The sequence below is a fragment of the Carica papaya genome, chromosome 4 (assembly GCF_054855325.1).
Source record: "Carica papaya isolate Zhongbai chromosome 4, ASM5485532v1, whole genome shotgun sequence".
Taxonomy (NCBI): domain Eukaryota; kingdom Viridiplantae; phylum Streptophyta; class Magnoliopsida; order Brassicales; family Caricaceae; genus Carica; species Carica papaya.
This window is the reverse complement of record NC_142312.1, coordinates 3308056-3320303: the sequence shown is the minus strand read 5'-3', so window position 1 is coordinate 3320303 and position 12248 is coordinate 3308056. Positions and strand designations below refer to the sequence as shown.

Sequence of the window (12248 nt, the reverse complement as noted above, 5' to 3'; positions counted from 1 at the left end):
CATATAGTTGATTGGTAGTTGGTTTTTAATGTAAACTTTGTTTTTGGGTTCAACTATTACATTGATATCTTAAACTCTAAGTAAGTGTTAATTTATAGTAAAATTTAGGATTTAATTCTTTTAGAATCAAACCAAGTATACCTTTTATTTGTTATTTTGAAATTAAAAGTGGTGATAACGTGTATACAATATTTATAAGTCTATTAAAATATTTATAAAGTCGTCAAAATTTTTAACTGATTCCATAACAAAAAAAAAATAAAAAATAAAAAAATCATAATATAAAATTAAATATATTTTTTTTAATTTTGTCTAGTTTCAATGTTCTAAAAAATTCTTCTATGATACTCTTTTTTGTATCATTCAAAAAATAGCGAATGGAATAAATTTAAATCTCTTATTTTCCGAATTCAACTTTAAATACACAATTTTTTCTTTCGTAATTCAGTAGTTTTTTAATTTTTACATAAATTATTTATAAAAAAATACAGTGTTTATAAAAAAAATTTATTTGAAAAATGTTCTAACTACTAAATTAAAAAAAAAAAAAGGTTATTTAAGAAATTATCAAAGAGTTTGTCCAATTCTATTAATTTTTCACTTAATTAATTAATTAATTTTAATCGCCTTGGTTTCTTGCCCTAATCATGCAACTCCAACCATTGGAGCTATATGGTGACATGATCATTTCCCTTTCAAGTGCTATCCTTTTTACAAAGTGGTACTAATTAATATTTATTTGACCAATTATCATTAGTTTCTTTTTCATTTCATGTGATTTGATGTCATGCATAGCTAATTAATCATGTTCTTTTCTTTATATAATATACATACACATGTTCCACTCCAAAAAAAAAAAAAATTGTATATATATACATGTATGGTTTCACGAGTTAGTAAATTCACATCAACTCGGGAAACATGATTAATAAATTCTTTATATATATATATATATATATATATTTATATTTTCTTATTTCTCCATAAAAATATTGAATTTAATTATCTCTCAACAATGGATCCAATATGCCCACCATACTGTGAAACTGATAAAATAATTTAGCATATCTTATAAGATTGTCATTTTGGTTACTTATTTTTTATAAAATAAATTCTAAAATTTATATTAAATTATTAATATTTAAATTTAAATTACAAATAAGTCATAATAGAAGAAATAACACATCCTAGCAGTTAGTCTTTTAAATTAAGAAATAATCCTTTAAAATTTTTTTACTCATTTTATTTTTTATAATATAATATCAGAATAAAATTAACTAATTATTTATAATTCGGGGACTGTAACCATATTTATAAGTTAATTATTTATTAATTTTTATTATTTTTAATTTAACCTATCATAAAATTAAAAATAATAATTTACCTTCTACTTATAAAAATTCACATTTAATTTGATGCATTAAAATTCAAAATTCTCATAATAGAAAAAAATATATACATCCACAAATTTAGTCAATTATTATATAATTCATGTACACTCCCATATCATATCATATCATATATGTATGTATATGTGTGAGATGGCCTTTGTGACTTTATCTCATGAATTTAAATGTAATGCAGAATGAGCACTCAATTTGTGACTTAAGCAAGGAAGTTTATTGCTTACCCAAAATTTACAGGGTGTACCCACTTGCTTCCACTACTAATCCTATTGGCATTTGGCTAATAACAAATATAAATTAATTAGCACGTAAAAGAAAATACAATTAAATAAATTCAACATCTGACAGACCAAAATTTGGCCTAATTTGTCTCACATACCTTACTCGCATTTAGCCTCTAAAAGAGAATATATATATTATACAAGATTAAGTGAGGAATCTTTTGGTTAATTAATTTATTAATATTTAGATTAAAGTGCTAATCACTAATTGTTAGACATTACCATATGCCATGCGTTGCCTTGTTCATGCATTAAAAGCAGTGCTTTTTTTTTTTCATTTATTATTTCTTTTATTGTCCATGCAACATAAATATTATTTTTATACCACATGAATCAGTCTTCTGTTGACCAAAATATTATGTTTATTAACTTGCTTAATTTTCTTTGAATTCTTATATATATAATAATAATAATATTCTAGCGAAAATATTGGATGCAATAAATAAATATGAGAATATAATTGATAAAAAAAAATAGTTTTAATACATAAAAATAATCCGAAAATATATTATTTGTTAATAAAAATAAAAAATTGCATATAATTAAAATGCGAATCACTGTACAATAAATTATCAAAATATATATATATCACAATGAATCAAATTGAAATTATTTATTATTATTATTACAAGATACTGTATTGATATTTTTGTGGGTGTAAGTTATTATTGGAATAAATTTTAAGACAATGTTGATTCATACATAGTGTTAAGAAAATGAAATTGATAATTGACAAAAACATGAGCCCCAATCTATGGTATTGGACTTTCAATAATTATCATATAATATATAACAGAGAAGGGGGGGTATTCCTTGATATCGGAAATAATTATAATTCACAAAAAAAAAAAAAAAGAAAAGGAAAGATTTAGTTGTATCATGGTGATTCAAAATTTGTACTTACACTTAAATCAATAATACATTTTTTTTTTTTACAAAAAATTATGAATTTAAATTAAATTAAATTATTTTGAGTATATATTTAATTGAATATCATTTTTTTTTATATAGAATTTGATTTTCGTCCCACTTCTAATTCTATTACATCAATGAAAAAATAAATAAATAAAAGAAATTAATAAAATAAATACAATTCTATCGTGACCTCAAAATATTCTCATCACAATCATATTTCAGCACCCACTTGATATTTTATTTGTCCAGCCGTATAAATCCAAACACACCCCAATAATGCCTTACTATATACTTCTCATTCTTTTAAACCATTACTTCTTTTTCTCTCTCTCTCTATAGATATATATATATATATATTTCCATATATACATAAATATATATAATACAATTCTCACTATTCAATTTTTTCTTGAACTGGGCACAACACAACAAATATATTCTGTAGAAATACAATGGGATTCGAATTTATGATGTATTTTAAATAAATTAAATAATAATTTATTTATTTTTTAATCTTAATACTCATTTAATAATTATAATAATGTCAACTTTTTTAAGAATATAATTTTAATATTATGTCATCTTCCGATTAACCACACCCACTATATATGTATATATATATTTGATAAAATAATGTCCAAATTAATTTAATGGCACTTGATTGATCATACCCATTAGTTAAATAAAACATCTCCAATGATATAATAATTTAAGTTTAAGACAATCAGCCCAATTAATAAAGAGTTAGTCCCACTCCTAAAACAAAATCAACTAGACCGGTATATCTAATATATATATATATATATATATATATTATATAACTAAGAATAAGAAAAAATTTAAATTTATTGTGCAATTAACCAGTACTGTACTTAATTATTAATAATCTTTTTCTCTATGTAAATGTTGAATAATTGATACCCTTCTTCTCTTGAAAAATTGTAAAAGCGTGAATTTTTTTTTTTTTATCTACAAAGAATTACATAAATTATGTTATAATTACTGTATATATCATCTAATTAATAAATTTATGAATCAACTAAAAAAATTAAAAAAGATAATTATTTAAAATTTATTAATAATTACAATCGCCAAATTCAGAGACCAATAACCCAATAGAGAAAACCTAGACACCATTTTTTTCCGTAAAAAACCTCTATAATATTAATCTTCTAGAAATATAATATATATATATAAACTATTATATATAAAAATAGACAAGAACCTCCGGCAGGAAATGGCGAAAAACCAGATTAACTCGGTACATAATCCGTGGCAGCCATTATTGGCTGATTGACAAACAGGGAATCCTCCCATGGATTCATCATCATCGCCATGAATCCATCATCACCGGAAATCTGATCAAACAATTCATGGCCGCCCACAACTCCGGCAGATTCAGCACCATTGCAGCCGGAACTGACAAGGTCAACGATCTCGTTGAGAGACTGGAGACGGTGACTCAGCTCGGTTACCTGCGCCCTGAGCACCGAGTTCTCCGCCTCGATGGTCGAGTACAGCTGCGAGGTGATTGTCATGCTGGTAAGGATCTGGTTGTTTTCTTTACTGAGTTGACTCACTTGCGCCATCAGATCATCAAGGTGCTTCTGCTTCCGCATCCTGGATCTTCGCGCCGACTCCCGATTCGACTGCATTCTTTTGCGCTTCCTCTGGTCCATCATCTGCTGCAGATCCTCCTCGGAGCTCGAGCTTCTAAGCGCGCTTGAACCTGAACTTGCTCCAGTACTGGAACACGCCATGAATATGAAGCTCAACAGAAAACAGAAGCAATAAAACTACTAGTATATGATATTATTGTTATTATATAATAAAAAAAAAAAAACCCTAAACAGAGAGATGAAGAACTGGATTATGCTTGGATAAAAGGAGAAGCACAGGACCCAGATGTCATTTGTTGTGATATTTGTTATACGATGATTTTAGGCTAATAGTTATTAGGTTAATAGAGATGGAGAAGAGAGAGTTCATGAAAAGACATAGAACCAGTAGAGGAAGACGACTGAGAAGGACTGAACAAGATGGGTCCTGCGCCGGAGACTGGAGTTTATCATAAACCCAGAAAGAAGAACTTCACTGAGTACTGGAGACATGAGTCTCAAAGATCAAAAACAAGATATTAAGCATCAAAAACTTTTAAAAAAAGAAATTTTTGGGAAAAAGATTGGCAAGGAAATTGGAGAGTTGAGAAAGAGAGGAAATGTGAAGAGAGTTATCAGAAGCTCAGATCTAGATAAGAACGGGAAGAGGAAGAAGATGATAGAAGCAGAGAGACTATAAATTTGAGAGGTGAGATGAGATGTAAAGAGGAAGAGGTTTTTGGTGAGCATTCATGTGCGAATTTATAGACCAGGAAATGCCCATTGGATATCAAATAAACAATTGGTGGAAAAATTAGGTAGCTGTACGCCGTCGAGTTGTGATAAGGAAAAGGAAAACGTTGAATGGTGTTCTAGAAAAGTGATATTGACGAGGTGAAAAAACAATCATTTGAACCTAAACGTCGTCGTTTTGATATTTTAAAACTGCCTCCGCCTATTTTAGCGTCAACAGTTTGCAGGCCGCAACTGAAAGCGAGGAAGATAATAATGTCCGTGACGATTTTTCTCGTCAAAATTTAGTGGGGTCCACACATTTAGCGCTTTAAAGGTTCGCACACTTTCACTTTGTTTTACCCCAAAAAGGATTACTGATTGTGCCAAAAAAATACAACCAGTAATTTTTAAATTTACTGCTATGGTTTTTAAATAAATATACTTCTACAATTTAATAAGATATTAAAATAAATTAATTATTTTTATAAAATTTACCAATTCATAATTAATTTTTATGAAATATAAAAATAAAAGAAATAATTTAATTAAATTTTTTTTTTTTTTTTTCCCGACCAATCTAGACTTAAAAGTTATTGTGTTCAAGTGGACTGCACAGTGTCCACTTGGTCATCTCATATTACATTATCTAATAAGATCTGGGCCGTACAAAGCACATGCATTTGTGTCAGTGTTTGCATCTGGAATGTGGTGCCCAGCTAATTTTCCCAACAAAATAAAATTAAAATATAAAAAAACAGAGTTGGAAAGGTCTCTAAAATCACACAAGGAGACACCCTGCCTCTTAATGAATATTTTACAACCCACCCCAAAAAAAAAAATAAATAAATAAAACAATGGACCGTGATGTTTGATTTAATATGATCAATACGATAATATGTAAGTGAAGTTATCTTAACTAAATTGAATTTCTATCTTAATAAATTATGGTGTATTGAAACAAAAATTTTTTTTTTTTTTGTAATGATTAAATTAGGTTAGTTGAAATACACATAATGAATTAAAAAAAAATTGATCTAACTTTTTCATGATTTAGATGAATTAGTTATTGTCAAGTAAGTGTCAATTTATTAATTTATATAGAATTGAATTCATTATTTTGTATTTAAATAAAATTAAAAATCCCAAATTAAATTTTACAAAATAATTGTTTATTACAAGAATAAATCTAATTTAGTTCACACAAAAACAGCAATATGACTTTTTTTTTTTTTTCATCCTTTATTCCTTTTTTAATTTTCCAATTTCACCATTAGTCTTAGTGGAGTTAGGTTTGGAAATTGACCGTCATCAACAACATATATATAGAATATAACCTAATCAAAATTAATTATTAAATTCATGAAACCCTAAATCTAGAAATGTATGTTTTATTTTTTTCTTTTTTTACTTTCTTCTTTCTGTTGAGAAAAGAAGAATCTTTATTTTCTTCGTATAGCATTTTTTATTGAGTTTAAAACTATATTTTACTTTTTTTTTTAATTGGTTATAATTGTTTTATTTTTTATTTTTTTAAAAGTATAACATAGTATATAATAATTTTTCATTAGATAAAAATCAAAATTTAAACCTCAATTATAAACTAAAATTTAAATCTACTGATACCATTAAATTATTTATGAAATAATATTATTATATATGATATATTTTTTTAGATGAAAAATTAATACTTCAAAATTCAATTGTTGGAACTCAATTTAACTTTTTAGGTACCACAATACCCCAGCCCCACAATTTGTTTCTAATTGTGGGAGACAATTGTCTTTTAATTTTTTGGGTTCAAAATATTTTTGTGTGGATGGGTTAATGAGTCATAAATGTATAATGGGTCCTGCCCAACTGGAAATAAGAAGGAAAGAGCGAAAAAGTGCATGGCAAGAGGGAAAAAAAAGAGAAAAGAGAAAAGAGAAAAGTTCAAGACACACACACACACATATATATATATATATATGGTCCCAATAAACTGTCTCAAGATCATGCTATAAGAGATTGGTCCCCCTTTTCTTTATTTCCATTTCATATTTCATATTCTTTTTTTTACAAAAAGTAATAATAAAAGTATATTCGAAATACTTATTGGTAAAATACGTGAATCCTAACTTAATCTCACGAATTATACACTTTGATTAGTTAATTGTATATTTTTCCCTTTTAACAACTAAGAGTATCAGATTTGTTCATTGAGTTTGAGTTTGGGTATCGAAGGAGAAAATGATTACTAACTCCTAATTGATCTCAACGGAGGAAATGTATTCCCACGTTGAAAAACCTTTGTTGGCTGCCAATGGACTCCTATGGCCCATCACAATCCCATATACTATTCTTTGAACTTTTAATTTATTATGAATATTTTAAATACTAAAATTTATTCGTTATAAAATATTATTTTTGTTTAAAAATATATTAATTTGAATTAATATTTATTTCAATTTAATCATTATATATGTAATAATTAAGTTAAATATATATATATATATATATAATAAATAAATGATGAAATAGACGGTTGTGATGTTTAACAGTGTAAGTATAAATAAGAGGGAAAAAAAAAAGAAAAGGAGAAAAAGAAAGGAAAAAGGAAAATAAGGGAAAAGGGAAAGAAAAGGGGAGACAGTCGATAGAAATTGGAGAGGGAGTCGGAGAAGGAAGAAACGAGAAGAGAGGGGAGGAGGCAGTCGGTCGAGGATTGAGAGAGAACCGGAGAAGAAGGAGACGATTAAGGTGAGTGAGCGAGCTGTAGCTGTGGAGGACGATGGAGACATGAAGTATTATAAACTTAAACTTCAAACATTGAAAATAGCAGAATATGATTAAATGTTTATCTGAAAATACATATTGATGAATTATATTCCAGTCAAGAGGGAGTGGATTAACGGAGAGGCTAGGGCACTGTTGCAAGAAGAACGACTTGTAGGGAGTCGATAGGGAAGGAGAAATCTGGTAGGTAAGCATGTGATGAAACCGTGCAGGAAATAGGAACAGGAGTGTGAAGGAAGACTGTATGACTCCATATTAGTATCTACGTTTATCGTCACCACCAAGAGAGGAAGTCCGATTAAGTAGAGTTTGGGCTAGGAAAGGGGCGGTTTAAGAGGAATCATTGGAAAAATCATGAGAGGGAGATATCCGTGAGAATGAGTAGTAGGGAGAGAGATGGCAATGTGAGTGAGAGGGAAATACACTAGTGTTAGGGATTAGTCCGGGAGGGAATATTGAAAGGAGTGGAAAAAGAGAGATGACAGTGAGAGTGAGAGGGAGTTATACTAATGTGAGGGAGTAGCCGAGAGGGACATTTAAAGGGGATAAGAGAGAGATATATAAATGAGAGAGAGTGTATGTGTGGATGGTCTCGGAGGGGCAATTGAGAGGGATAAGAGGGAGTGATACAATGAGATGAGATAAGTATATAATTAAGTGATAAGATGGGGATAATGAATGTATATGTGAATACTGTTCAACGAATATGTGTGTGGATGTTAGTATGAGTTAGTTAATATTCTTTTTGAACATGTATATTTGTATGAACTATTCTTTATGTTTGCTGATTATGCGTGCATGTGTGTTGTTGAACTATTGTTGTGGATATTATAAAACTCTACTGGTGGTATTGTTGGTGATTGAATAAGCTGATGTTGGTTATTGCTGGTTGTTGGTACTGGAGGGGGGGGGTGAGTGAGGTCGCCGATATTAATGACGGATTTAGTGGTTGCCGGAAAGGTAACGGTGTAAGTGTGTGGCCATTTTATGGTCGCGGATTAATGAGATTGGGGATGAGTTGAGTCGCCGATATTGGTGATGGAAGATATAGATAAGGTTACGAGTGAGTGGCCAGTTGGGAGTCGAGTAGTGACAAGTAGGGGTCGCCGATATTGGTGACCGCTGTGGGGGACGTTTACCTCGGAGTGAATGTGTGGGTGAGTGGCCGAACCAGGGTCAAGTGGACAGATACATGGGAAATGTTGGGATGGTTTAATAAGGTGACCGCACCTGGTAATAAGTGGGAGGGTTAATGATTCTTTTTGTGGAGATGATGTGGTTACACTAGGGGTAGGTGAACAAAGGGAGAAGGGTGTGGGTATGAATGACGTGACCAATGGAAGTGGAGATCTAAGGGGAGGGTAGGCATTTAACTGATTTGCAAGACCTTGTTTATGATTTGAGCTTACTTTACTGAGTTTCTGTATTCTCATTACTTATCATTTATAGTTGATGTAGTACCGGAAGCTGGACCAGAGCTACATGTTTCCGAACTAAGCGGGTAAAGACGACGGAGCAACGAGTATGGATAGGGAAACGAAATACTTAGATAATTAGTAGCAAATAACTCATTTGAAACTAGAAATTGTAAAACTATAAGCTACCATATTGATAGATATATAATGGATTCAGTAATTTGAATGATTTGCATTGAATCCTTTTCTATATGGATAGTCGACGTTATTTATGGGATGATGTATATTATGCCACATATGCTGATAGGATAATCGTGACGCTGCAAAAAGAAAAAAAAAAATCAGGGCGTTACAATATATCTATTAGTGCACTAGTAAACTAAATTTTTTAGTCTCACTAAATATATGTTAAATTATCTTTACTAGTCCTATTAGTTGCGAAAAAATTATATGGAACCAAATCATGATATATTTTTATTATTTTTAAACCCGAAATGTATTTATATACAAATATATACAATTTATAAAATTAAACTGAAAATAATTTTTCATAGTTAAAGGAAAACTAAGGTTTAATTCACTACATAAAAAATTCAATTTCTTAGCTTCTATTTAGTGTATTTATATAAAGCGTTATGAATTAATATAATTAACATATAATTTACAACGGAACACAATATTTCAAGATTAATATGTATAGAAACACATACAATCACATTAACACATATTATGTAAGGTCCTGAAACTTAAAAGAAAATAAAGTTACGAATTAAATGCGGAAGTGAATAAATAGAATTTAGGGTTTACATTCCTTAAACAATAATTTAGAATACCCAATAGGGATATGAGAATGTCATTTCTAAAAGAAATTACGAAAATTAAGAAAATAAATAAAAAGTCCATAACTAAATATTTTAGAACGACCTTCCCTAGCTTTTGAAGAAAGTTCGAGTGGTGAACTATTCACAATTCTCTTATTGATCGGGATCTTCGTCTTGGTCATCTTGATCTGAAATAGTTAATGAACAGGTGAACTATACTAGCTTAGTAAGAATATCATACTACTCACATATACAGAAACTGAAGATTGGTAAAAATCATAAAAACAACCAATGGAGCTATTAACTTAAGTAAATTTATTTATCATAAGAAAAACTATTTATTGCATATATTTATCATTATAAGATTTCTAAAATCGACCTATAGAGATAATAACTTAAATAACATTCTAACTTCATATTCAACTGAGTAAGAACCATAACTTTTTCTTTTTAGTTGTTTACTAGTATCTTTAGGGGCCCATAGGGATGTCTCACTACGCGTGAACCTATATCCAACATTATTAACAAACCGACCATTCCCATACCACGTCTGATATGAGTGCAAAAAAATATTATCCCTCAATACCCCGTCCGATATGAGGGTGAATCGGGTTGTCCCCATACCCCATTTGGTATGAGTGCTAAAAATACCACTCATTGATACCATGTCCGGTATGAGGTAATGTTCACGGTAGGGTTTTCTATGTACCCGATCCGTTTATCATTTCTCAGGATATCTAGTAAGGCTATCATTCATTAATTCACATGACCAAACAATTTTTCATTTGCATATTAATTACCAATTTCACAAATCAATCGTAAGTAACGTAAGACAAGTAATATATATATCAATGAAGCACAATTGAATCATTTAACTATTTCAGTATATCATCATGTATTTAAAGCTATAAATTCAAACAATCAGTTAAACAAGATAACAGATAAATGACTAACCGGTTTCCGGCTCCATTGGTAACCTGTAATTATTCTAAAAATTTTCTAAACTATACAAAATACCATATTAATGATTATTAAGCTTCAATTTTATAACAAATAATAAGGTGAGAGATTCTTACCTGAATCGGTGTCTGAAACATCGAATTTTCTATTGTACTTATTGACAGTCCCCAGATTTTTTGAATTTTCATGCAAAGATTAAAACACGCTTCATGTACCTAAAAATACTATAAAAAATTCAAAATCGGTGTTAAAAAATTTTTTTAGCCAACTTTGAATTTTCGGCACGATAGCACCACTGTGCTGCGACGACGACACCGCCGCCCACGTCAGTAGTTTGTATCGGCCTGACTATTTTTGATCAGTTTTGACCGGTTTCGGGCGATTTTATACCTATCTCTGTGAGAAAACACGTTAGGGGGTCTTGGTTGGCCCAAAAAAATTAAAAAAAATATACCAGCGGCTAGTACGGCGGCTCCGCTAGCTCACTTTCGCGACTATGCATTTTTTCTTCGGTTAACCTGTGAAAAATAGAACGGTGAATACAATTGTAAAAAAATCGCATGAAACGAGAAACAGAAAGGGGTTAATCGGAGGTGATTTCGAGTTTTATCCGCGATTTTTGACTTATCCACTGTTTTTTTTAATTCGATTTGGCCATAGGAGTGCTCGGAATCAAATTTCGAGCGGATAAAAGGATTTTTACCTTCTCTAGCGGTCTGAGGTGGCTCCGGCGCGGTAACGGGCGGCTCCTTTTTCCGGTGACTAGTTCTTCTTCTCCGGCGGAAGGCTGGCAGCTAAGGTTTGAGTTCGGTATCATGCGAGATATTTATACCCGTCTCGCTTAAATATAATTCGTTCATCGTGTTTGATCTCGATCGTCTGATCACATTTAAAGAGAAAATAAATATGAACCATTCATCGCGATTTGATCTCGATCGTCCGATCGCGTTTAAATAGGGAATGATTTTGGACCGTTCATCACATTTAAATACGAACGTCCGATCGTGCCTGAGGAGGAAACAGATCCAGACCATCTAGACGCGCAGGAACACTTCCAGGTTGTCTGATCGCTGGCGCGCGGATTACCAGTGTGGCCTCTCGCGTGGTACCGAGTCAGTCGCTCTGATTCGTCGGGGCTGCTGACTAGGCAATCCTACGTAACACAATTTTTTTAATTACGTTTTGACCCTCAGTTTCTTATTTTTCTTTCAAAAACACTATATGAACCCAAATTTTCACATCTTTTTTTTAAAAATTATTTTCAATTTCATTATCAACACATTTTTTTTTTCTAATTTCACATTAAATAAAAATTTATTAATTTTAAAATTATATTTTTTAA

At 30.3% G+C, this 12248-nt stretch overlaps 1 protein-coding gene across 1 annotated transcript; it reads right to left on the bottom strand.

Annotated features, from left to right (window-relative positions):
• Positions 1-3650: 3650 nt before the first annotated feature.
• On the bottom strand, positions 3651-5060 carry LOC110822133 (bZIP transcription factor 2-like). The gene has a single exon (XM_022052144.2). It carries the CDS (start codon positions 4360-4362, stop codon positions 3856-3858), a length of 507 nt encoding a protein of 168 aa, XP_021907836.2. The 5' UTR covers positions 4363-5060; the 3' UTR covers positions 3651-3855.
• Positions 5061-12248: the final 7188 nt, after the last annotated feature.

Coding starts and splice junctions, on each gene's coding strand:
- LOC110822133 (XM_022052144.2), bottom strand. CDS start 4,362: ATGGCGTGTTCCAGTACTGGAGCAAGTTCAGGTTCAAGCGCGCTTAGA.